At 44.4% G+C, this 26,745-nt stretch overlaps 1 protein-coding gene across 4 annotated transcripts in view; it reads left to right on the top strand.

Moving 5' to 3' along the window:
- mgat5b.L (alpha-1,6-mannosylglycoprotein 6-beta-N-acetylglucosaminyltransferase B L homeolog) overlaps positions 1–19,234 on the top strand; it is a 33,420-nt gene extending 14,186 nt beyond the window's left edge. For 2 of the 4 annotated variants that reach the window (XM_018235384.2, XM_041575851.1), the window contains exons 10-19: positions 241–372; positions 10,979–11,112; positions 11,344–11,474; positions 11,917–11,922; positions 13,058–13,213; positions 13,340–13,486; positions 15,153–15,269; positions 16,275–16,349; positions 16,873–17,135; positions 18,232–19,234. In XM_018235384.2, coding sequence (XP_018090873.1) covers positions 241–372; positions 10,979–11,112; positions 11,344–11,474; positions 11,917–11,922; positions 13,058–13,213; positions 13,340–13,486; positions 15,153–15,269; positions 16,275–16,349; positions 16,873–17,135; positions 18,232–18,430 — 1,360 coding nt within the window. In that variant the 3' untranslated portion in view covers positions 18,431–19,234. The remainder of the gene's footprint in view (positions 1–240; positions 373–10,978; positions 11,113–11,343; positions 11,475–11,916; positions 11,923–13,057; positions 13,214–13,339; positions 13,487–15,152; positions 15,270–16,274; positions 16,350–16,872; positions 17,136–18,231) is intronic. The other 2 variants (XM_018235387.2, XM_018235386.2) reach the window with 2 other exon arrangements.
- The last annotated feature ends 7,511 nt before the right edge of the window (positions 19,235–26,745 follow it).

Raw genomic sequence — 26,745 nt, forward strand, 5'->3', positions numbered from 1 at the left:
CCTAACTGCATTACAGAGACAGCCCCACTGCACCAGGCACACACATCTTTTGTGTCCCGGAAAGTATTCATAAACTCCAGGTAGTTGTTAAATTACACCATCCAACAGCCTTTGCTTGTAGATATAGTTCAACTGCATTTTGCTGGGAGGGATGATAGGTTACAAATCTTTGTTATACCCAGTATAACAAAGAGCAGAAAGATATATAACCTGGAAGCCAACTAACGCAGTTTATTATAGTTATTTAGGCGTTCCTCCTGGGAGGGGCAATTGTCCTCTGACTGACCCGCTGCCCTTTGACCTCATCTACACGGATTATCACGGAATGCAGCAGATGAAGCAGCATATGGGCCTCTCCTTTAGGAAATACAGGTAAGTGACCTGCTATATCAGGTTTAGCCACAGTGGATTTGGGAATTGAAGTTTCACATCAGATGGAGAAGTCCTTAATCTGGTCCCTGCAAAGTACCCCGAGTTCTGGAACTACTTTTCCACTAGTCATATGCAGATTAGGAGTTTCTCATCCAAACTCACTATGAAACTCTCTTCTCTCTCTACTAGCTACCTTTCTATGTAACATAAGGAGATTATTTGGCCATTTTGTTAGTACACCTGAAGATTGCATGTAGTGCTGTATATGTGTTTGGTGCTGGAGAATGTCTTAAATGCCTTCAGCATTGACCTCATGAATTAAACAGGGAGCCGGGGGTATTTACAGAACAGGCAGGATTTCCATTGGAGGATACTTTTTCTTTAAGAATCCACCTCGTTGCTGCATCACAACTCCCAGCTAGAATCCTTCAGAATATGTTGAAGTGTGATGGGAGTTGCATCCTCTTTAAAGCCGAAGTGCATATCAAGTAATGCAACTGTAGAGAGGGATAATGTACACAAAGGGTGGAATTTATTCTGCCAGCTTTTATGATCCATGGAAATTGACATATTGAGCTGAAACGGAGGTAATTAAATCCAGATTCATAAAATATGAAAGGCAAGGGAACAAATATAGCCATGGAAAAGTCAGCAGAGGTTAGCAAACCTCGTGCTAGGCTCAGTGATGTGTCAATAGAGAATACAATTAATTCAAGTCCTTTGTCGTCATCCGTTTATAAATAGTGCCTATTATCAATCAGCTACTGCTCATCAGTATGGCGTCTCCACTTTATATACAACCGGACAAGGGGCAGTTTTGTTCATGTGTTTCTTACAAATCGGACTCCATTGCATTCAAAATTGTTGCATTGGGGATTGTGTCATAGCTACAGCTAAAAATGTTGCATTTGTGTGATCCTTTAGGCACCAGTCTGCTAAGTGTATTGACACAGCCAACCTCAGGAACTGTAGAATTAACTCTAGGGTTCCCATGCATCAATAGGCACACTTGCAGACTTGCATCACTGGCTTGTGCAGGGGGGCATTTAGGGCAGTGGCCGATGGGGAGATTTGTTGCGATTATTTATGCATCACTGCAGGCAACAAATCTCCCGAAATTCGTCTTCATTGGAATTGACTGAAATTGCAATAAAAACCAACATATCGCAAAGTCATCCAATGTTTCCTCCCGAGGCAACTACAGACGACTTCAGAAGAATGAAGCGATGTGTTGGTTTTACCGCCGGCGATTTCATTTATTTTCAAATGACATGCATTTTCAGGCTATTTGTTGCCCGCAGTCGTGCATTTTTTTTTTGCACCACAAATCTCCCCATCGGCCACTGCTCTTAGGCACCAGGGGTGTAGGAGCCAGGGTCCCCACCTATATATTTTCAGGCTCTCCACAAGCCCCCATATACCCCCCCCCCAATGCAGGTGGACCACCTTGTGGTTGGCCGTGGTGGCAGCAGGCAGACCATACAGCAGACACCACTGTATGCTAGTTACACCACTAGAGTGTAGAGATGTGCAGCAATTAAAAAAAAATCACCTGTTTTTCACACTTTGCACCCTAGCTTTCACTTAGTAAATGACCCCTTATAACATCAGGAATCCATTTTGCAAGGTGTATATAGTACACACTCCTGCTCCACCCACATTCTTATGCAGGGCAATGAGAGGAGCTTATTAGACCTGAGAATGGAAGATTGCACCCACAGGATACTGCAGAATCCAGAATCCGCCATAAAAGAAATAAAAGCACTTAGTGCTGCTGTACAGAGCACGACTGTCTGCTAAATCAATAGCTGTTTATTTGGCTCTATTTCCCCTTTATTGGGCAGAAACATTAAAAGTTTCCCTTAACACAAAGCACAGAAAATAGAAATCCTCCCCCTTCCCCATGTGATAGATCTTAGAGACAAAGATGAAGCCTTCAGGGACACGGCTAAACATTTTTATGATGTGTATTGGCTGCTGTTTATGGCTCACATTTCTCTGCTCTATATAGATTTAGCTCACAATAAAACACCTTTTAGGGAGAATATTGCGGAAATCCTGGTACAGCAGTACAGATTGCCCTGTGCCCGCCAGTCGCCGCTTACTGTATGGTGTTTGCGCTAAATTCTTTATGTGCCGCTGAAACATTTATATGGTTGCTCTCTGACTATTTCAAAGGGGACGTATTCTATAGCTGTTAGTAGGCTGTTAGTAGGCTTTTTGTTCAATTTATTTCCCTGCAAAAGCCCTGTAACTTATACTGGCACATTTCTGTGTGCAGGGAACTGAAGTCGGGGCCCATAGCAGAGGGGCTTTTAAGAGAATTAAATATGTGATTTGTGGGTGGTGAATGGGGTGTGGCTTGCAGGCGAGTGGATTTGATTTGGGTGGATTGTGGGTGGGGTTCTAGTATACTGAGGTCATGAATGCGTGGGTCAGTGAATGGCCGTGTCATTTTCTCTCACCTATATTGGGGGACACAGGCACCATGGGGATGAAGATCCTGCAGCTTGGAGAGTGGACACTAAGAGTTAAAGTTGACTCCTCCTCCTCCTCTGGGCTTCATCCCCTGCCTCCTCCTACTTTCTCCAGTTTCTTTTAGTGTCCTCAGAGGAGAACATGGACATCACGGTGGCTGGAGCAAATGATCTTACTTCGGTGCGGGTCATGCCACAGGGGGACAGCGCTTACTTGTATCCAGTGCCCCTCAGCCAGACGTCTTCAATTGTGCCAAACTGCCTTACCGCTCTACGGAGGCTGCAGGCAAAGCTCCATTTTTCCCCCTGAGGCTGTGGTTACCGCTCCACGGAGGTCTGCGCCAGTCTTTTCGACAGGGGAGGTCGTTGGTTTGAGCACACATTCCTGGCTGTACAGGTAGGAGAGCTACCTGCTTCCCACCCTTGTTGTTTTTTAAAAAAAAAAAAAAAAAAAAAAAAAAATCTCTTTCACCCACAGGTAGTGCTAGAGGGTATATATATATATATATCCTCTCACGGGTTCCCCAGTTAGTATGTAGACGCTTATCGGTCAGCAGGGAACATAGGGCGCCGTTAGTATCGCTATCTCGGTGCTTATCGGCGCCATATTAGGTTGCGGCAGTCAGGGCGCCATGTTGGTACTCCTTCGGCGCCATCTTGGGACGCCGGCGTCCTGTTTGACGTCGGCGCCATCTTGGGACTCCGTCCTGTAGGCGCGTGTGTTTGTAGTTGCGGCGTTCAACAATCCAGCGCCATCTTGGGACGCATACGTCCTACTCACGTCGGCGCCATCTTGGAGCGCCTTATTCTCAGGCGCCGGCGCTTCCGACGTTCTCGGCTCACGCCCACTCCCTTTCGCCGCCATCTTGTCTGCGCAAGAGATTCCCCTCAGCGGTGTGCTGCTCGCGACGCAGGTTAGTTGGGGAAGCACCCGGCATATATATATATATATATATATATATAAATAGTGGGCAGACAAGGTAAATAAATAATTAAATGTTATCCTTTGTTGCAGACGTCTTCTGCTTACTGCGGGCCCACAGTTTTTTCCCCTGCCTCCACTTACTTAGGACAGACATGTCTATCACCACAGAGGAGGCTGTTATAGCTAAACAATCAGCACCTGCACGCAGGACACCCAGGGTTTCCTATTTAGCTTGTGCAGCATGCAAGGAAAAATTTTTATCTGCTTCAACTGAGGCGGTGTGCGCAGCATGTAGACCCACCATTGCCTCTCACAGCTCTCTCTCTGACCCTCCTCCACTCACACACTCAGACAATACAACACCTCAGGGCTCCGAAACAGACCTGATGCGTGCTCTCACTATGTCCTTGGCCGGCCTTAGCAACTTGGCCCGCATTCCAGAGACACTGGACAAAGTCCTGCAACACCTATCTAACCCTCCTCAGGCCCCACGATAGGCGACCAACTGCTTCAAAGCGGCCACCTGACTCTCCCTCGGGAACTAAGGGTGGCCTACTTACCTCCTCCGATGAGGAAGGACAGGTTCTAACAGACTATGACTCTGAACAAGATGTTGAGCCAGACCCGGAGACCCCCAGAACCCAGGTGGAGGTGGAAGGGTTAATACAAGCTGTTCTAAAGACCTTAATATCGATGACACGGCTTCTACTACAGTAGAGGCTGGTAAGAATATTTTCAAGAGACAACGCAAGACCTCCTATGTCTTTCCAGCATATGAGCAGTTAGATGAGATAGTCAAATCTCAGTGGAAAGCTCCAGATCATAGGGTTCAAATATCAAAACGCTTTACCCAGTCTTATCCTTTTCCTCAGGAATGTATGGATTTGTGGTCCTCCCCTCCTTCAGTCGATCCTCCAGTATCCAGGCTTTTCTAAGACCACCACCATCCCTGTTGCGGATGCAGCATCCTTTAAGGATCCGATTGACAAGAGACTAGAAGGTTTTTGTAAGTCAATCTTCACTACGGCCGGAACAGCCCTCAGGCCTATGTTCGCCATAGCATGGGTGGCAAAGGCGATGGAGGTCTGGGTGGAGCAGGTAGCACAGCTATTAGGCTCTGAGGATCCAACTACTGATCTTCTGCTTTCACAGATCGCGGATGCCACTGCCTACTTGGGTGACGCAGCACTAGATGCGGCCAAACTAGTAGCCAAGACCTCAGCACAATCCATTGCGGCTCGCCGGTTTTTGTGGCTCAAGACCTGGTCGGCAGACTTTACTTCAAAGAAGTCCTTAGTGAGTCTACCTTTTCAGGGGAAACAACTATTTGGTACTGAGCTTGACAAGATAATTTCTCAGGCTACAGGAGGAAAAAGCACTATCCTTCCACAGAGTAAACCTAAGAGACCCACTTTTAGGAGGCGACCTTTTTTCGGCCCTTTCGGCAGGGACAAAGAGCGAAGCCTCAGCCTGAGAAGTCAAACGCGAATTTTCGCCAGAGATACCACAACAAGCGGGAGTCCACCTGGTCCTCTACCAAGGGAGCTACCAAGCCTTCCCAGGACAAGTCTACCTCTGCCTGAAGATGTGCCCACCCCTGGAGGGCTTCTTATAGGCGGACGCCTAAGGACCTTCCGGGAGGTGTGGAGAAGTCTAGTCAGGGACCAATGGGTCCTCCAAATAGTATCAGAAGGATATCTTATAGACTTAAATCTACATCCTCCAACCAGATTTTTCATATCCCCGGGTTCCTCTAGGAAGTCACAAAAGAGAAGCCTTTCTGAGGGTCATACTCGATCTTGCAGACTCGGGAGTCATTCAACCGGTCCCACAGTCGGACAGGGGAAAGGGTTTTTATTCAAACCTATTCATCGTACCCAAGAAGGATGGATCTTTCAGACCGGTGCTAGACCTAAAGACTCTCAACAAGTTTGTCAAGGCATACCATTTCAAGATGGAATCAATACAATCCGTCCTCTTGTCCATGGAAAAGGACGAATTCATGTCTGTAATAGACATAAAGGACGCATACCTCCATATCCCCATACACCCAGCCCATCACAGATTTCTGAGATTCTACGCAGCAGGGAAGCACTGGCAGTTTGTGGCGCTCCCCTTTGGTCTATCTTCGGCTCCACGGGTCTTCACGAAGATCATGGCAGCAGCACTCTCAGGATTCAGACTCAAGGGAATCAAGGTGATCCCCTATTTGGACGATCTTCTAGTGAAGGCCCCCTCCCTGACAGTGGCGACCAATCACACAACTCAGGTCATACAGGTACTGTCTCAGCTGGGTTGGATAATCAATTACAAGAAATCCACACTTCTCCCAACACAGAGAATGGAATACCTAGGTGTAGTTCTCGACTCCAGAGTAGAAAGGGCCTTTCTGCCAATGGAAAAGATCAGCACCCTTCAGAGAAGGATCGGGTACCTCAAAACTTCCGACAAAATCCCACTCCGCACAGCAATGCAGGTGTTGGGCACAATGGTGGCTTCGTTCCCCGTAGTACCTTATGCTCAATTCCACACCAGACTGTTACAGCAGCTCATACTACGGCACCAGAGGAAGAATCGACAACACTTAGACAGACAGGTTACGATTCCGGAACAGGTCAACCTTTCCCTGGACTGGTGGCTGCAACCTCACCGGCTGACACAGGGAAAACCCTTCCCCTCCCACTGTTGGACGATACTAACAACAGATGCCAGCTTACGGGGATGGGGAGGAGTCCTAGGCCAAGAAACAGTGCAAGGACTCTGGAACCAATCGGAGAAGCTTCTTCCCATCAATCTACTGGAGCTCCGAGCAATACGATATTCCCTCCAACACTGGACAGACCTTCTGCGAGGAAGAGCAGTAAGAGTACAGTCAGACAATGTGACAGCAGTGGCCTACATAAATCATCAGGGAGGCACAAGAAGTCTGGCGGCCTTAGCAGAGGCAAAAAGTATTCTGACATGGGCAGAGCATCATGTTCCGGCAATATCGGCAGTCTATCTACCAGGGATAGACAATTGGAAGGCGGATTACCTAAGCAGAGAAACGATAGATCAGGGCGAGTGGAGTCTGCACCCAGAAAGTTTCCAACTAATCGTGAACAGGTGGGGCCTACCAGAAGTCGACCTGATGGCGTCTCGGTACAACCACAAGGTACCAAAATTCGTAGCCAGAAGCATAGACCCACAGGCTTGGGCGGTCGACGCCCCTAGTGATCCAGTGGACTTTCTCGCTAGCCTATGTATTCCCTCCTTTAGCTCTCATACCAAGAATACTGAAGAAAATCAGGAGGGAGAAGGTTCATACGATTCTGGTGGCCCCTTATTGGCCCCGAAGGCCGTGGTTTGCGGAGATAGTAGTCATGGCAGGAGACATGCCACTACATCTTCCTCTGAGAGAAGATCTACTTACACAAGGGCCGATTGCCCACCCGAATTCACATCAATGGGCTTTAACGGCGTGGCTCTTGAAGCCTTAGTGCTGGAGGCTTCTGGAGCTCCTAGAGAGGCTATACCCACAATGTTGCGAGCTCGAAAACCAGTTTCGGCTAGAATATATCACAGAGTGTGGAAAACTTTCATTACTTGGTGTGAGTTGAGAAAGACAGATCCAAGGAAGGCGAAGGACAGGGACATTCTATCCTTCCTCCAGGAGGGTCTCTCCAAAGGATTAGCCTTAAGTTCCCTGAAGGTTCAAATCTCAGCACTTTCTATCCTTTTTCAACGAAAGATAGCATCTGGAGACCACATCAGAACATTTTTACAAGGGGCTACTAGACTAGTTCCCCCCTATAAGTACCCTGTTCCTCCTTGGGACCTAAATTTAGTACTATCAGTTCTTCAAGAGGAGCCTTTTGAACCACTAGATGCAATTCCATTACTCACCCTTACGGAAAAGGTAGTTTTCCTTTTGGCTATTACATCGGCTCGAAGAGTATCCGAACTAGCGGCACTATCGTGCAGGTCTCCGTTCATGATATTCCATTGTGACAAAGTGGTCCTGAGACCAACACCAGAATTTTTGCCTAAGGTCGTTTCGGAATTTCATTTGAATCAGGACATAGTTGTTCCTTCGCTCTGCCCCGAACCAAAGAATGTTCATGAGAGACGCCTAAACAAGTTGGATGTTGTTCGAGCCCTCAAGGCATATATTGAGGCCACCAAAGAAAATTAGAAAGACAGACTCTCTCTTCATCCTTACAGAAGGTCGAAAGAGAGGAATGAGGGTCGCCAAGTCGGACTATAGCGAAATGGATTCGCTCCACAATCATCAGAGCTTATGCAGTAAGGGGTAAACCAACCCCATTCAAGATCAAGGCACACTCTACACGTTCAGTCAGCACTTCCTGGGCTGTTCGACACCAAGCATCGGCTGAACAAGTCTGCCGGGCCGCCACTTGGTCTTCTCCACACACCTTCACGCGCTTCTACAGGCTGCACACCCAAGCTTCAGCTGAAGCCAGCTTTGGGAGGAAGGTGTTACAAACAGTTCTTATGTGAGCACTGTAGGGGTAAGGTCCCTCCCTCAGGGGTTGCTTTGGGACATCCCCATGGTGCCTGTTGTCCCCCAATATAGGTGAGAGAAAGGAAGATTTTTGTACTTACCGTTAAATCCTTTTCTCTCATCCTACATTGGGGGACACAGGCCTTCCCTCCCTGGTTTAGATAAAGATGGACCGTAGGTCATCTGGAGTTTTTTCTCCCCGTTGGGAGTAGTTTTTTCAAAAAGGTTAATAGGTTAATTTTTAAGGGTGGGAGACTCCTTCTCTGTATTTTGGGTGATATTTTGGTACTCCTTCTTCGGTCAGAAACTGGAGAAAGTAGGAGGAGGCAGGGGATGAAGCCCAGAGGAGGAGGAGGAGTCAACTTTAACTCTTAGTGTCCACTCTCCAAGCTGCAGGATCTTCATCCCCATGGTGCCTGTGTCCCCCAATGTAGGATGAGAGAAAAGGATTTAACGGTAAGTACAAAAATCTTCCTTTTTTCCCCAATTGGGCCTCATTCTACTTGTTGGCAGGGCTCTCCATTCAGGGGCCCAGGTGACCAATAGGTTAATCTGGGATCCTCTCTTAAACGCAGGCCTGGTGTCGGACAATGGGGAGCTACATGAGGTGGGGATCGGGGAAAAATGTGAATGTGTGCATTTTCACGCTGATCTCCACTCTGTGTAGCTCCCCACCTGCAGAGAAACGAGAACTATCTGCTTAGTGTGCCCTTGCCCTAAGAAGCAATAACTGTAACTGAATGTCTTTCAACACAGCAAAACTCGCATTTACGTTCTCTCCTGATCAATTTTAGGGGCATTTACAACCATGCAATTTGGCGGTAGCAGTTGCAATTAAAGGCCTGACGCTGCACCTGCCATGAGGCAGCAACAAGTGGCCAGTTTACAGGGGCAGTAAAAAGCCACTTCTGGTAACCTAAAAAGCCTAATTTACATTCTTTAAAACAGATATTTGGCTCTTCTAGTGCATAAAGTGCAATAGCACCCTCTGCACAAGGGATACAGCCTTCCCTTTGACCCACTCTAACGCTAAAGTTCAGGTGGCACCAGCCTTAGTGACCCCTTAATTCCTAAGGACACTGATAGTTGCAGTTCAGCAAGATCTTATAGACCACAGATCGGACCTTCCTGTTCTATGTTCTTGTAGTTCCAGTCTCCGCTCAATAGAGTGATTTTATCACGTGTGCTCATTACAGCAGCGGTTGTGTCCTCCATTATGCTTCTTGATTTATAGCTCAATAAGACTTGCATTTGAAATGCATATCTTTATACTTATCTTTATACTTGTCGACCAGAATGGTTGCAATCTTACAGCCTGCCTCTAAATCAGCTCCTGGCCAGAGCACACTGGTTTCTTTCCATCTAGACCAAATGTAAACCCCCCTCCCCAGATTCATCCTCATTTCTGGAAGTAAACACAGATGGGGAGCCAGGGGCATGAAAAAAGTTTAGTGCAATGGCAAAACTTACCTCCGCCTTCCCCCCCATACAAAGATAATCTTTCACAGTACTTGAATTCCACATAACCCCAAATACCCCCCCCCCCAAATGGTACAGTTGCTCTCGTGCCTCTGTTGTCCACTTTTCAGGATATTTAGTTGTATTCTTCTATTTGTTGTTGGAACAAATGAACTGAATTGTAATAATTAGTGTTTATATTTAACTAATGTTTTGTATATCTACTGGGTGTAGCTGGAGAGTTCCAAAGTCAGGCAGGTTATATAAAGCAGATTCCAGGGCCACCATCAGAGTGTACAGGGGTACTGTATTCAGGGCAGAGTTGGACCCAAGAGATGTAAAACTCTGATTTGCTGGTCACAAAGGGGACAGGGCTTGTGATGAGTTGGTGGCATTTGAGTAGATTGTGGGTTGGGGCATTGGTAGAATCTGTGTGGATAAGGGGTGCAGTTGTGTGAGCTTGGGCCTTTTTTTCCTCATTATGGCTTCACTTTATTTGTTGTCAGAGCCCTCTGCCTAGGTAACCAGTGGGTCAATAAATTAGGCCACATGTGGGAGGGACCTGCTGACTTAGTAATTCTGGGTCCCTGTGATTCTGATGGCAGCCCTCCAGTAAATACAACTAACAGCTCTGTTTGGGCTGAGTGTTAACAGTAAATCATTCCTCTTCCCAGGGGGGGCTCCAGTTATCAGCCCACTGGACTCCTGGGTGCTGGGCACTACCAGCATCTAAAAATGGGGCCTCAATTTAAAAAAAGCACAGACCATGTCCCAGTTATGCTAAAAGACTTCCCGTAATCTCACTAAACTCCAGTCTTCTGTAAATTCCCTTAGAGCAGTACCCCCAGTAATTCTCTAATGTTTGCCCTGCTGGCTACGGAATTGGCTCCAGGCATAAAGACAATGTTGTGCAGGAAAACTGCCCATATTGCAAGTTACTTGCCATTGTGGCACCCCTATATAATAACCATGATTTCACTATACAGAGTATACAGAATATACAGAGTACCTTCTCTTAAGAAAAAGTGACTTGCATATAGTGAACCACTGTGCCCCTGATGCTCATTGGGTGTTGCTCTGCCAGTGACAGGGAGTGGCACTGTGCAAAAGCAAATAGCGAGAATTACAAGCCAACTGAGTGCTTTTTCACTAGAACTCCCATAATCCTTAGTTAAATCGCTTTTAGACATCCCTGGACTAGACAGAGGCTTACAGACCACTAACCCTTGAATATTTCTATAGGTGCCGCCTGCGGGTAGTGGACACCTTTGGAACAGAGCCGGCCTACAACCATGAAGAGTATGCCACGCTCCATGGCTATCGTACCAACTGGGGCTACTGGAACCTGCATCCCAAGCAGTTCATGACCATGTTCCGTGAGTCTGGAGCAATGTGTGGTGGGATATGTATGAGAATATGAATGTGTAGGTTTTCAACTGTCTGTGAGTAAGCTCCCATTCTCTGTTATTATCCAGTCTGAGCTTGCTTGCTGATGGATCTTAGAAAAGACCCCATATTCCTTAAAGCAAAGTTACGGGCTGTTCCTGCTGAATTGTGTCTGCAAGACCCCTTGCATCACCCTCGCTCTCCTTTCTCTCTATCCTCAGCTCACACTCCAGACAATTCCTTCATGGGCTTTGTGACAGATGAGCTAAATGATACGGAGCGCCGCCAGGTGGCACAGAATAAAGTCCGGAATATGGCTGTGGTTTACGGGAAAGAGGCTGCCATGTGGAAGGTTCCGCCCTTACTCATATCATCTTACTCCACCCTTGTATCACACAGACCCTCCCAGAGATATTTCTACCTCATTGAATACCTCTCTGCACATCAATCTATTTCCTTATAAGCTTGCCTAATGTTACAATAGCATAGATGGCAGGCAGAAAACATGTCTGAGTATACAATGGGTCAAAGATGTCTGCCAGTAGAGAGAAGCTGATTTGCCCCTTAATTCCTTAACTTTTTTTTTATCCCTTTACTATCCTAGAATGCTTTATTCTTGCTTGATTTACTATTCTGCTGTATCTCTATCTTCTCTACTCACTGCCTTTATTAATAAATATTGCAAGGGTTGTCCGCTGGCAAATCTATTGTGTTACCCACAGAGCTCTCTCTCTCTCTTGCTTAATTTTTCTCTCTTTGTCTGCCGCACTTGTTTCCCGGATGGCTTCACACAGCTGCAGGTACCGTATTAACTTCTATCTGCTTTGCACTCCCATTCGCAAAGCACTTCAATTCATGTTAGCAGTATGCCCTAATGCATGCTGGGAGGCAGGTCAATGTCAGCTGGACTGTGAAGTTGTAAGGTGGGTTGTAATTGGTATCACAGGCTCAAGGGACAAAGTGAAGCGAGTTAAGAATGAAAAGAGAACAATACCACAACCATATACAGAGAGGCTAAGAATACATGGAACTAGCACTTTGTGTTTCCTGCCATGTGTTCTGGGGGCATTATACTTGAAACTGGCACTTTGTTTAACATTTCATGTGCTCTGGGAGATATTTTACATAAAACTGGTGGTTCTGTGGTATTATATATAAAGCTAGTACTGTTATTATCTTTTTGTGTATGCAGGGGGCATTATACCTGAAATTGAAACTCCATTTTACATGTTCTGGAGTATTATTCGAGTTATAGATTGGCACTGTATTCCATTTGCCATATATCTGGGTACATCATACCTAAAATTGGTGCTCATTTTAACGTATGTTAAATGGGGGTAGTAAACATAAAACTGGCCCTACATTTATGCTGTTCTAGTGTATCATACATGGAACTGTTTTTTGTGGGGGAATCATACTTGGGCATAAACACTGCAATTTTCATACCATGTGTACTAGGGTGTATTTTAAATGAAACAGGCACTGTATGTATATTGTCATGTTTTCTGGGATATTACACCTTAATCTGGCACTACATTTATGCTTCCGTATGCTTAGGGTTACTATTATTCAGATAACTCTTTGAGTTGCATGGCACAATGGTAATTCTATCACAGTAACTACACAGCATTCACAACCTCTGTGAGTTTCACTTATCACCTCTCTGGATAGTTACACTGCTTCATTGTGATTGGAGTTTATATGCCGAGGATCTCCCGTACCAGTAGAAGCTGCTCGGATGAGTAGTGAAACGACTTCAATAATTACTCAGCAAGTCCAGTTGCTCTAGATTTACTTCTACTCGATATACAATGGCCTGGATGAATGAAAATCTTCATAGACAAGTTATTCAGATACTATCCAATCGTATCTGATACTATTTGTGTAAAAAATATGTATAATTAGACTACCCAAAAACTGATCAATTTCTTCTAGGGAAAAGAGAAGTTCCTGTCTGTGTTGCATAAGCACATGGAGATCCACGGCACAGTTTATTTTGAAACACAGCGCCCCCCTGAGGTCCCTGCTTTTGTGAAGAACCACGGCTTGCTGCCCCAACAGGACCTGCAGCAGCTGCTGAAAAAAGCTAAGGTGCTTGGAAAATGGACTTATCAAGGCTAGGCTGATATGGTGTATAGAGGGCGGGGATAGTGGCGGAATGTAGGTGGTTTGAAGAGGGCCATTTCATAATGGTGTATTACATGTTTTATCCCACAGCTCTTCATTGGCTTTGGTTTTCCTTATGAAGGCCCTGCCCCTTTGGAAGCCGTAGCCAACGGGTGTGTGTTCCTACAGCCGCTATTCAATCCTCCTCACAGCTCTCTCAACCATGAATTTTTCCGTGGGAAGCCCACCTCCCGTGAGGTACTTTTATGTTTTCCTTACCCAGGATGTAGTGGAGACGAGAAAAAAAGGGTCAGTAGCAACACCCCTAGTAGTGTTTATAAGAGGTTTGTGGCCCCCTGTTTGAATTTAAAATGTATTTACCCCATAGTGGTCCAAGAAAAAAGACGCCATGTAATACATAAGCTTATACAAAATGTCCGAAGAGACTAGTGCTTAAACATAGCTTTGAGATAGGTGTCCTGCAGCCGTTCAGATTGCTTGTGGGAATATTCATCATAAGCAGCTGACAAAAACCCAATTACCAGCGTTAAATAGACAAGTCAACCAAGTGAGTCATGAAAATGTGTCGGAGAGAGAGTGCCAAGGCTTGGGAGTCACGTGGAACTGTGGTAGTGTAAGTAGCCCAGGGGGAGATCGTAGGGGGTGAGGGAGGGAGAGATGAAAGGAAGAATTATTAAGGACTATCTCTGTAGGATACAATCAAAGGAAAACAGACACTACTGAGAGGTGATGACAGAATATGATATATGAAAAATACATGGAAAGTCAACCGGCAGCTGAACAATATATGCTGACAAAATACACATTTCTTTATATATATTTGTCATTGTCAGCATATATTGTTCAGCTGCAGGTTGATTTTCCATGTATTTCCATATATTTGTCACATGATGGGTTTGTCACTTGTCATAGCCTTTCTATCCTGTAGTAAAATAGACAGCAGTAGAGCATTGCTGATTTGTGTTGCAGATAATACGCTGATATTTGGAATGACTTCTCTCCTCTAAATCATGCATCTCAAGGTTACAGGTTTCTTCAAGACTGTAAAAACCAGAGTTATAGCTTTTTGCAACTTTGTAAACACTAGGGTTATCCAGGGCTGTAGGAACCAGGGTTCTAGCGTTCTGTAAGGTTTGAGGCACCAGGGTTTTATATGGTTCTGTAAGGGTGTAAGATTCAAAGTGTCCTGACAATTTGTAGGCACCAGTGTTATAAGATTCAGCAAGACTGTAGACACCAGGGTTATAAGGTTCTGCAAAATTGCAGGCACCAAGGTTCTGCAAGGTGTTAAGCACCATGGTTATAGGTTGTAAGCTCTAGGGTTTTTGTTTGTTGCCTTCAAGTTTTTAGTCACTGGGGTTATAAGGTTCTTCAAGGTTGGAAGCACCAGGGTTGTAGAGTTCTGCAAGGTTGTAGCTATCCGGGCTGTAGGGTGCTACAAGGTTGTAGGTACAAGGGTTATAAGGTTCTGCAAAGCTGTAGGCACCATGGTTATAAGGCTCTGCAACGTTGTAGTCACCAGGGTTACAGGTTTTCAGAAGACTGTAATTATTGGGGTTTTAGGTTCTGCATGGCTGTAGAGCCCAGGGTTACAGAATGCTTAAAGGCTTTAGACACCAAAGGTTTACGAATCTGCAAGTTTGTAGGGACCAGGTTTATAAAGATTTGGAAGGCTTTAGGCACTAGGGTTACAGATTTGTAGAAGTCTGTGGTTACCGGGGTTATAGTGTTCTGCAATGTTGTAGGCATCAGGGTTATGGGTTTATAGAAGGCTGTATGCACAAATATTTTTACAGGGCTGTCAGCACCAGGGTTTCAGGCTACTACAAAGCTGTCACCATGGTAACATTGTATATTGGCTGAAACAATGATGGATTTAGAGCCTTCTCTGTCCTGTCTGCAGGTCTCTTCTCAGCATCCATACATGGAGATGGCCATTGGGAAACCACAAGTTTTAACAGTCGACTACAACAACACACTGGAGTTTGAGGCAGCTATCAAAGCAATTTTGAGGAGCAAGGTATGAGGGAAAGGGATAGTTCTCCCCCTGTGTTTGGAAAACATTGAACTGGTGCACTTATGATCACTAAATGAATGCCTAGCTGACTGCAATGTACAATGTAAGATACAATTCACATGTACCAATTAACCTGGCACCAGAGCATCCTATTAAGACTTCAGACCAGGACAGGATCATTTCGGGGACTGAATAGTTTGATGCTGCCAATATGTCAAATAAGGGGTGTTTTATGTGTCGATATTTCCAAGTAGCCAGTAGAGCAGCCTCATTATCTAGACGGTTCTGGAGAATGATGGTTCATGGCTCAGGGACAGTGCTCGAGGGAGATCATTAGCAACTGTGATTGGGGGAGGTGGAGAAATGCTTTAGTCACAGAAGCTAGACCCTGTTATCCAGTACATCGCTGATCAGCCTGAGGGAATGAGGAGCGGAGGAGTGAAGGCAGATGGAGCTGTGTCCCTAGTCACAACCTTGTTGAGTCCTTTATTTGTCTCTCCTGTTCCTCGTGTAGAAATAGGTAGGCATGGAGCCCACTCTTCTACTGCTATTGTAGTGTCTTCTCATGAGACATGATTGGCTACCAGCTGCCAGTCTTCATTGCTGGTAACAGACCACCAGCTGCCAGTCTTCATTGCTGGTAACAGACCACCACAATTAGCAAAGATTGGAGCACAAAGCTATTTTGTAGCCAATCACAGGGAGACTTTCTTAGACCTGATGTTATACCAACTGAACAAAAGCACTCTGACCTACCCAGCATCTCAAGAGCAGTTCTCCCATAATACATAATAATACATAATCTCTCTAGAGGTACCGCTATTAGACCACACTGACTTTTTTTTACTGTAGTTATTGCACCGTGATATGAAAAGATGGGCCAAAATAATAATGTAGAAAAATAATCAATAAACATAAAAACACCCACCAAGGGGTGGTGTATTTATTAGCATTGGAGACATCACCAGTGTATATAGCACAACTGACCAAACTCGCCATTTTCTATAGGTGGAGCCATACTTACCTTACGAATACACTAGCGAGGGAATGCTGCAAAGACTCCATGCTTATATCCAGCATCAAGTAAGTGTCACCCCTCGTAACAAATGCAGAAGACAGACAGTTGGGGTGGGGATTTTCCAGAGTTGAGGTGGCCTAACATTTTGGGGAAGCGACCCCAGACCATCAAAGATTAAAGTCTGCATATATATATATATGTAGCTGGGATCCACAGACCAGTGGATGGAAACTTTCTATCCCCTACTCTCTCGCTAGTTCTGAATGTCAAAGAAAAGTCCCTCACGTTTTCTTCCATTTCTGCAATATCTTGAGAGAAGCACTTCCTTACTACTGCCTTGGCTATTCTGCTTCAGGACATTTGTAATTTGTAAACAGTAAATGCTACCTTAATATTTGTTGTTATGGGTGACAAGATCATAAAAAAACTTTTTTTTTTTTAAATTACCCCCTTAGTTACATACTTGACTTTTCCTTATCTTTTCATTATTTGTGCTCTTTACTGTCCCCCTCTTTTCCATTCCAAATCCTTCCAATATTTGTCCTATATATTTTTTTCCATTCTGTACATTCCTCTGTGTTCTGTCAGGAGTTTTGCTCTCTCACTTTTCCCTCCCCCTATCCCATAAATGGGTCCCAAGGCCTTCACACCCCTTCCATGCTCCTCGTTAATCACACACACCTGGTGTGGCACCCAAACACACCCCTTCCCCATATCTGGCCCCCAGTCACTTCCATGCAGGTTTGGCTGTCGGAAGAAGGGGAATCCTGCACCAATGCATGCTGGGAGCGAAATTTAGTCTGTGAGCCAAGCTTCTTCGTCTTCATCAACCAGCAACGGTTACTAGAGCAGTGAGTATATGATGGCACTGTCAGGCTCTGCGCCCAGTCTGCCGTGGGCTTGGCTCCGCTATGTTCAGAATATTGGGGCTCTCAGCTACATAATACAGCAGCCAGAGATAGACGGACATTCTGTTCCCTGTACGTTCTTTTACACCAGCTGTTCCTTATAGCCAAGACTCCGTTACACAGTGATCCAATGAATAATTGATTCAATCACTCGGCTGCCTTACTATGAAATCTGGACTCTGCTCTGAATCAAAGGAACACGTACTGCTAGTTTCTAGGCATCATTTATATTTAATTTATTTTCCATAAAATTGACAATACAAGTGTAGTGTGTTCAGTGAATAGAACCTCTCTGTACATTTGTATTCATACATATGGAAAGGAGCTGCCATATTGTTTCCCTTAGACAGTACTGTATGCAGGTATAGCTCATTATGTGCCCAGAACATTCCTTCTCTGTATATTTGCAGTTATACACATGAAAAGGAGCTGCCATACTGTTTCCCTTAGACAATACTGTTTATGATATAGCTCATTGTGTGCCAAGAACATTCCTTCTCTGATTATTTGTATTTAAAGATATGGAAGTTAGTTGCCATGTTGTTTACCTTAGACAGTGCAATATGAGGGTATAGCTTAATGTGCGGGCAAAACAGTCCTTGTGGGTCATTTATAAATACTGGGCAAATTTGTACCTGGGCAGTAACCCATGGCAGCCAATCAGATGTTTCCTTTCACTGTTCAACCTGCAGCTGGCTGAAAAAAAACAAAAAAAGATTGGTTGCTATCAGTTACTGCCAAGGTGCAAATTTGCCCAGTGTTTATAAATGAGCCCCCTTGTTGTATAAATCAGGACATTATAAAATATATGAGTGCCTTAGATCTGTGATTATAATTGTGCAGTTACATGCACCCTCAATCCCAACCTGAAGATGGTACCAGTAGCGCAAGACAGTAGTAGTAATGCTCTCTGATTATAATTGTGCAGTTACATGCACGCTCAATCCCAACCTGAAGATGGTACCAGTAGAGCAAGACAGTAGTAGTAATGCTCTCTGTCATTTGGATCAGCCGTTGAAATCCATTCTCTTCCCTGTAGGTTGGGTGCTGTGTGTGAAAGCACAGAGTCAGTGATGAGCCACCTCTACCCGGCGGTGTCCCTGTCGGTGGGTGAATGTTACCTACAGAGGGAGCCATTGCTGTTCAGCTGTTCCGGGCATAGTAACAAATTCCGCCGGTTGTGTCCCTGCAGAGACTATCAGCCTGGACAAGTAGCCTTGTGTCAGGAATGCTCTTGAGTCAACGGATTGTCAAGTGCTATGTGCCACTGTCATACTCCAGACAGCCATTCGAGTGACCACAGCATGGAAAGATTCTGCACCCTTACTAGTTTTCTACTCAATCCCATTGGCTGCTGATTCCCAGCCCTGGGGTTTTTATGCTGCAGCATATGGCAATACCAAGCACTGACGTTACATGTATATGGTGACCACAAGCCACGTCCTTTGGTGATCTTTCATCTTCCCTCAATGTCTTTCTACAATTAAAAGCACAATGCTCAGGCTGAGCCCCTGAGTAGGGAAGGCATCTGCAGCTCAACTATTTCAGAAACACGGGAGCTGTTGGCATTAGTCCCAGACTGGCAATCTGTAGATTCTGGCAAATGCCATAGACAGACACAACAGATTATTTATTGGGCCTATATAAGGCTGTTTGTGTACTTGAAAGGCCGGGCCTTATTTGAGTCCGGACCTCAACGGCAACCATTGTAGGGAGCTCTGTAATTTTGTCCTGAGCCCACCCTCCCACTCCCACATTGTAACTATGAAGACTAATGGAGGATAACAAGTATCCATAAAACACCACGAGTCCGGAATAAAATGTAATTTTTCTAACATGCCTAAATATTTGGACCAAATACAAAGGTTCCGGCGGTGGTTACAGGACAGTGCCCTATGGGATTGGAGTGCTTAGAACGAGGCAAATCTGAGCAATAGACTTCATGTTCTCTTGTGTGTGTTTATTATTATTTTGTTTTTTTCATTCTAAAGATTTATTTCTGGTAATAAAGATTTGAGGGGAAAGTACACAAAGACCAACAAGATGGTGTCCCTTTGGTTTGGATTGGGGGATATTAAGTCTGGCTAGTTTCTTTTTAATGGGCAGTAATGCATAGGAGTATAAGGTCAGTGGCATTTGGAACTGCAATGACTATAGAGGAAGCAGACCCTGTGCTCGAGGAGGCCCTAATCACAACTCACCTGTGCTCTTAAAGGAGAACTAAAGCTTAACTAAAGAAGTAGATAGAAATGTTGTACATTATGCTTTGGGATTCTTAACCCAGGCCGAGATTTGTGGCAAGGCCACAAAGGCCCGGGTCTAGGGTGGCACATTTTTAGGGATGGCATGCCGCCCAGCCGCATCCATAGTTCCGGGTTCCTACAGGAACCCCGAAGCGGAGTTTCCTCTATAGTGGGAGCAGCACGGTGAGTTTTAATGGAGGTAGGGGGGCACACGTGCGTTGGTGATAGCTTGAGTAACGGTAGTAGAGCGGCTCACACGACGGTTGCGTTCACACACGCCTGGGGTAGGGGTGCAGGAGGTGCCCTATTTGGAAATCCGGCGCTGTCTGTACTGCTAAAGGGCTGTGGTTGCCTTGGGCTGGTAAAGATCTGTGTCTCCAACAATGCCCCAGTAGCTCCCCATTTTCTGCTTGATAATTTGCAACGACCACTAAGCTTAGCATCTCAACAGCTGCTCAGAGCCCACTGAGCATGTGAGTGTCGCAGACAAGTCTGAAGTCCTGGATCATTGCTGCTATTGACAAGCTGAAACTTAGGGTTTAGTTCTCCTTTAACAAGGCTGTAAATCAAGCATTATGTCTTTATACATGTGCAACAACTTTATTAACCATGGGTAATAATAATATAATAAAGGTCCTATTGCTACACACAGGGGCCCTGCTTTAATATGCTTATATCTCTATATTGAACTATGCTTTGGGTAAATGTGTAGTAACATATGCAAAGCAGTTTGGGTTATTAAGCCTGGCAAGTAAGGCATCTGCTGGCATTGCTGGAAATGCTTTAGGGTGACACAAACCACAATATCTGAGCCCTGGAGCTGCTTATGAAGGCTGCTGTGCTAGTAAAGGGGAGGCCAATTATTTCAAACTTTAGTAAGTTACTAAAATTCAAGGGCCATTTATGAACATAGTGCACTGTGCAAAGTGCAATTTATGGATACAAATCACCGTTCTCTTTACCCACAACCAAGACCATAGATCAAGGAGTCTAAAATGTTAAAGCAGGACAGGACTGCTGCTTGCAATGGGGATCATTCTGTATAGGATCTGTGTCACTGTGACAGGATGCTCTGTTATAAAGATAGCTAGAATCTCAACCATAAAGCAGGGCAGGACTGCTGCTTACAATGGGGATCAGATAGAGCATTCTGTCACAGTGACACATCCTGTTATAAAGATAGCTAGAATCTCAGCCATAAAGCAGGACAGGACTGCTGCTTATAATGGGGATCAGATAGGATCTGTGTGACTGTGACTGAGCACTGCCAGTGTGCATTATAATATGGCTGGCATTTAGTTGGCACCACAGGAATAAAAGCATGGCAACAGAGGGAGAGTGCTACATCCAATTAGGGGTGAGCCCTGCAGTTTGTGAATAGAGAGGTGCTACGATGGGTGCAAGGATAAAACCTAAAGTGAATTCTAAGATATGGGGAGGGGAGGGAATGACTCTGCAGCTCAGTCTGCACAGAGCAATAAAATGTCACTATATTAACTAAAGCTGCTCCCTGCCATGCAGCTTCATATTCAGGATGAGACAGAAGTCAATGTCCTTTTGCTGTGAGTGCTCACTTACTGGAGATCAAGGGAACGTGGTGGCTGCTGAGAGAAGCATAATATCAAGTGTAGTCTTAAAAGGGGTGCATGAATAAGCTAACATTGCTTTCATCCTATGTGTGGGGCCCTTTGCCAAATACTTCAGCCTTCTTTATGAATTTGGGTGATTTTTAGTCATGGCCCAGTTTTGCCCTGACCATACAACCCCTTTACCCCTGTCAGGGTTTGAATATGGTTGAAATGGGTTTGAATATGGTTGAAATGGGTATTACCTGAATTCTGGACATCTACATAGCTGCTGATCAGAGCATTGAAGAATATCGAGAACATCTAACAATCATAATAAATATTATCCTTATTATCTTCCACAGGGTCCCCTGTTTAGAAGACTCTGATGTGTGCTGTGGAGTCCTGCAATCATTCGGCCATTGGATTTGCTTTTAGGCCAATGACACACGTGTGCTTTTCTGCCTCCCTTGGCTCCCATTGACTTGATCGGCAAGCATGTGCAAGTGCAGGTGTGAGTGCTTTTATAAAAGCAGACAGCAGATGGTTATGGTATGATTTTGTGGCTAGTAGTTCATTTACCCTTTGATACTACCCCCCAGGGACTGAAGAGAAGCTGAGCGGCTGATCTTTTCTGTATGAGGAACAAGGTAGAAAATGAGAGCTGTTCTATTATGAGATACCCAGGAAGAGAATTAATAATGAGAGAATAAATGTATCATGAAAAGGAACAAGGGAGAGAGGCGGGTAAGTAATAGGAGGGAGCAAAGATTGAGAGTTTATTCTGCTCTGGGGAAGAGGATAGAGAGGGTTTTATTGCAGAGAGGCAAATGGGAGTTATAGGAAAGAGAGACAGAAAGAAAAGGGGGATTTATTGTGTGGGATAAGAGAGGAAAAGTACAAAAGCAACTGAGATGTTTGTATTGTGATTGTCAATAAGTGCTCACCACAAATCTCACCCTAACTGGTCTTCAGGCTGCCCCCCCTTAGCTCATGACAAGGTTAAAGATATAGAGCAGTGATCCCCAACCAGTAGCTCATGAGCAACATGTTGCTCCCCAACCCCTTGGATGTTGCTCCCAGTGGCCTCAAAGCAGGAGCTTATTTTTGAATTCTTGGCTTGGAGGCAAGTTTTGGTCGTATACAATCCAGGTGTAACAGAGACTCAATGTAGGTTGACAATCCACATCCACCCCTCACCCTAACTGACCTTCAGGCTGGGCCCCCTTAGCTCATAACAAGGTTACAGATATAAAGAAACATTGGGTACCCCTGGAACTGTAGAAGGCTGACTGTTACCCCAATGTACAAATGAACAACCCAAATCTCAATTTAACAGGCTTCAAGCTAGGTGTCAAATGTTTCTAAGAAAGCAAATAGGCATTCTTCCAAATTCTCAGCACTGCTACTTCTGCTACTAGGGGAACATGGAACAGTAAAGCTCCACTGTTTGGGAATCACTGGTCACTTGAGAAGGCTGTGCTGACTTCCTGATGCTGTTCATGATCAATATGATTTTCCAGTGTCCTAAGTGACCTCTAACTGAGCCCAAATCAGATGCCAATCTAGAAGGACACCTGCATTGGACCAAGAAGCCCAGTCAAGCATGGGTTATAAGCCAATCGCAACCTGCATATATTCATCTTTAGTCACAGCCGCTTGATTTAGTTAGCAGCATATGGGTGCTCTAATGAGATAGCCTTAAGGGGTGCTCTAATGAGATAGCCTTAAGGAATTTGATGTTCAGTCAGGCTCATTGCAATTAGCTACTGGCTAATGAAGTGATTAGTTAACTGTGTGGTGTGGCTTACCAGCACAAAGACCAGTCAGGAGGTGATTAGAGATGCCAGAGTCCTACCTGGAGAGGTATAGCATCAAATGCAAATGAGGTGGAAATATGCAGCAAAAGGACTCTAACAACCCTTATATTCTGGAGTTTCTTAAAGGGGTAGCTCCGTTTGAATGAAGCTGGAACGAGGCAGGAAAGGAAGGCAAACAATTCAGAAACTATAAAAATCTAGACCAAATGGAAAGTTGCTAAGGAAAGGCCATATTAAAATAAATGTAAAAGGTGAACTACCTCTTTATGATCTTTTCATTGCTTGAATTCTGGCAGGCTTCTGGTCACTGGATGCTTTGATCAATTGTATTGTGAGCAACCATTTGATATTATTGTGCTGGTCAAATGAAGCATAAAGAAGCCATTCCTGCATGGACTTGTTTGAGCAGTTTTGGAGGAATTTGACCTCATGGTCTGACCATCTAAGGACACTGGAAAGAAACATTAGAAAGAACATCCATAGAAAAGAGACTGGGGAAACTGTTCCTAGACTAAACACTAACATTTTAGTGTTTTGGTATCTTATATCCTACCACACCTTTAGCTGCACATCAACTGAACAATTGGCATTTTAGTGTTTTGGTATCTTATATCCTACCACACCTTTAGCTGCACATCAACTGAACAATTGGCATGGTCTATTAGCTGTTCCTACAATACTAACATTTTACTGTCTCCATCTTTTCCTGATGTCGATATATTTTCCTACTGTCTCCATCTTGACTTAATCTCTCCATCTTTCCCTACTGTCTCCATCTTGCTTTACTGTCTCCATCTTTCCCTAATGCCTCTATCTTTTCCTACTGCATCCATCTTGCCTTACTGTCTCCATCTTTCCTTAATGCCTCTATCTTTCCTACTGCATCCATCTTGCCTTACTGTCTCCATCTTTCCCTAATGCCTCTATCTTTTCCTACTGCATCCATCTTGCCTTACTGTCTCCATCTTTCCTTAATGCCTCTATCTTTCCTACTGCATCCATCTTGCCTTACTGTCTCCATCTTTCCCTAATGCCTCTATCTTTTCCTACTGCATCCATCTTGCCTTACTGTCTCCATCTTTCCTTAATGCCTCTATCTTTCCTACTGCATCCATCTTGCCTTACTGTCTCCATCTTTCCTTAATGCCTCTATCTTTCCTACTGCATCCATCTTGCCTTACTGTCTCCATCTTTCCTTAATGCCTCTATCTTTTCCTACTGCATCCATCTTGCCTTACTGTCTCCATTTTTCCCTAATGCCTCTATCTTTTCCTACTGCATCCATCTTGCCCTACTGTCTTTCTTTCCGTGCTGTCTCCCTCATTGCTTACCATCTCCATCTTGCTCTACTGTTCCCATCCTTTCCGAATATCTCCATCTATCCCTACTGACTCAATTTGTCCTTACTGTGCCCTTCTCTATTGCTGTCTCCACCCCTATCCTTATGACCTGCAGCTGCTGTTTTGCAGGATCTCACCCTATTATTTTCTTTATACCCCTGAAGACAGATGAAAAATCTGGTATTGTGCTCTGGTGTTTTTTTCCCCCTCTAAAAATATGGTGTTACAGCACCTAAAATCTCCCCCATTATATAGTACAAGAGAAGGAGGCCATATGGGTTTTATTGCTAAGCAGAGAAGAATGGATAAAATAAAATGAAAAAGAATCAGCAGCAGAGTGATTGTTTATTTGAGCAGAGCAGAAGGGATGAGCTATGCAATCAGATTGAGGGAGACAGATTGTACACAGACAATAGGAACAAGAGGAATGGGTTATGTTATGTGAATAGAGGAAACACTGTTCTTATCTAATATATAAACTGAAATTGAAATGCTTGAGGCAACAAATTTGTATGAAGCAGCCAGTAGAGGCTGGAGTCATTCCTGTATGTGTTTAAATAGATCACAGATAGCCCATGGGTCTTATATAACATGCCCAAACATTTCATGGACACCCCATGGTCACAGATAGCCCATGGGTCTTATATAACATGCCCAAACATTTCATGGACACCCCATGGTCTTTACAGTATGAAGGTATAGCTTATTGTTGCACTGTCTAGGGGAAACAATATGGCACCTCCTCCCCATATGTATAAATACAAATATACAGAGAAGGAATGTTCTGGGCACACAATAAGCTATACCCTCATACTGTACTGTCTAAGGTAGTGATCCCCAACCACTGGCTCATAAACAACATGTTGCTCCCCAACCCCTTGGATGTTGCTCCCAATGGCCTCAAAGCAGGAGCTTATTTTTGAATTCCAGGCTTGGAGGCAAGTTTTGATTGTATAAAAAACAGCTGTACTGCCAAACAGAGACTCAATGTAGGTTGACAATCCACATAGGGGCTGCAAAATGGCCAATCACAGAACTTATTTGGCACCCTAAGAAAAATGTTCACACTAGTGTTGCTCCCCAACTCCGTTTACATCTGAATGTTGCTCACGGGTTCAAATGGTTGGGGATCCCTGGCCTAAGGGATACAATATGGCAGTTGCCATCCTTATGTGTAGACATTGGTTATATTTGCTGCTCCGGTGGGGGTGTAAAACTGGTTGCTCCAATTAGGGAGAGCTGGTATTGCAATCATTCTCTGCCTGTCTGAGTGATTCTTTATGGATGGGATACTCCCTTTTTGCACCTTATCTTATATTCATAAATATTTCCGATATCTCTCTTGATTCCTATTCTTCCCCAGTGCTATTCTCCTTCTTTCTTAATCTCCTCTCCTGGCCTTCTATCAATCCCAGTACAATATGCCTCTTTCTTGCTCTCACTGCTGTCTCATATACCTCCCATTGCTCTACTCCATGTGTCTACTAATGGTGCTGTCATACTCCCGCTCCTTCCATCCATCTCAATTTAACTCTCTCTGCTTTCAGCGTGTGTGTGACTTATGTCTCTCTCCCTGAAGCTGAGCCCCTACTCGCTAATGTATTTACTCTGGGCTCATTCAGAGCCATATCAGCCCAGCCATCCATCTCCATCTTCACCTGCTCTTGGGAGGATTTAACTTTGTCTACACATCTTATCCATCTCTCTGTCTGGCTGCCCAGCCATATTCATTTTGTGCTAACAAAAATCATTTTGTGAATTAAAGGGGAAAAAGAAGTTATGTTTTAAGGGCTCAGCATGCACATTAATTAACATTGGCCATGCGAAAAGGGAAACAGACTTATTTAGAGAATGTGGAGCCCCGTCCTTATTGCCTGCCCTATCCAGAGCTACAGTAACACCAAGAAAGTGAAAATTTATAATAATAGTAATTCAAATATAATTTACTATTGCTCTGCTCTGGTAAAACTGGTGTGTTTGCATCAGTAAGACTACTATAGTTTCTATAAATAAGCTGCTGTGCAGCCATGGGGGCAGCCATTGAAGCTGCTGGAAAAAAGGAGAAAAGACACAGGTTACATAGCACATAACAGATAAAACACCATTGTATTGGACAGGGCTTATTTAGTCTTTCTGAAGCAAACACAGCTTTTATCAGTGCATGCTAACAGTATATTAAATACTGTAAAGTGGACCTATCATCCAGACACAAACATCTGTATAATAAAGGTCATTTTCAAATTAAACATTAAATCCAATTTCTATTTTTTATTAAAGCATTCATAGCTGTTGTAAGCACATTTAGAAATCTCCGCTGTCAATCAAATATTGTCTGCCCTCCTCTTATATTGCTATAATTTTGAATTCCCAGACTGAAGGAAACAATATTCAAATAATTTATATAGTGTAATTAAAGTTCATTTTGCTTGACTAATGTGATGAAATAGGATTTTGAATTTTTTTTTCCGGTGACGGGTCCCCTTTAAAACTCTTTCATTTTTTGGTGTTACTATTAATTTAAAGGGCACAATTTCACCTTGATAAAAAAAATGGGGGTCTGGGCCCTGAGGAACTGGGCCCAGGCC

The sequence above is a fragment of the Xenopus laevis genome, chromosome 9_10L (assembly GCF_017654675.1).
Source record: "Xenopus laevis strain J_2021 chromosome 9_10L, Xenopus_laevis_v10.1, whole genome shotgun sequence".
In the NCBI taxonomy this organism is placed as follows: domain Eukaryota; kingdom Metazoa; phylum Chordata; class Amphibia; order Anura; family Pipidae; genus Xenopus; species Xenopus laevis.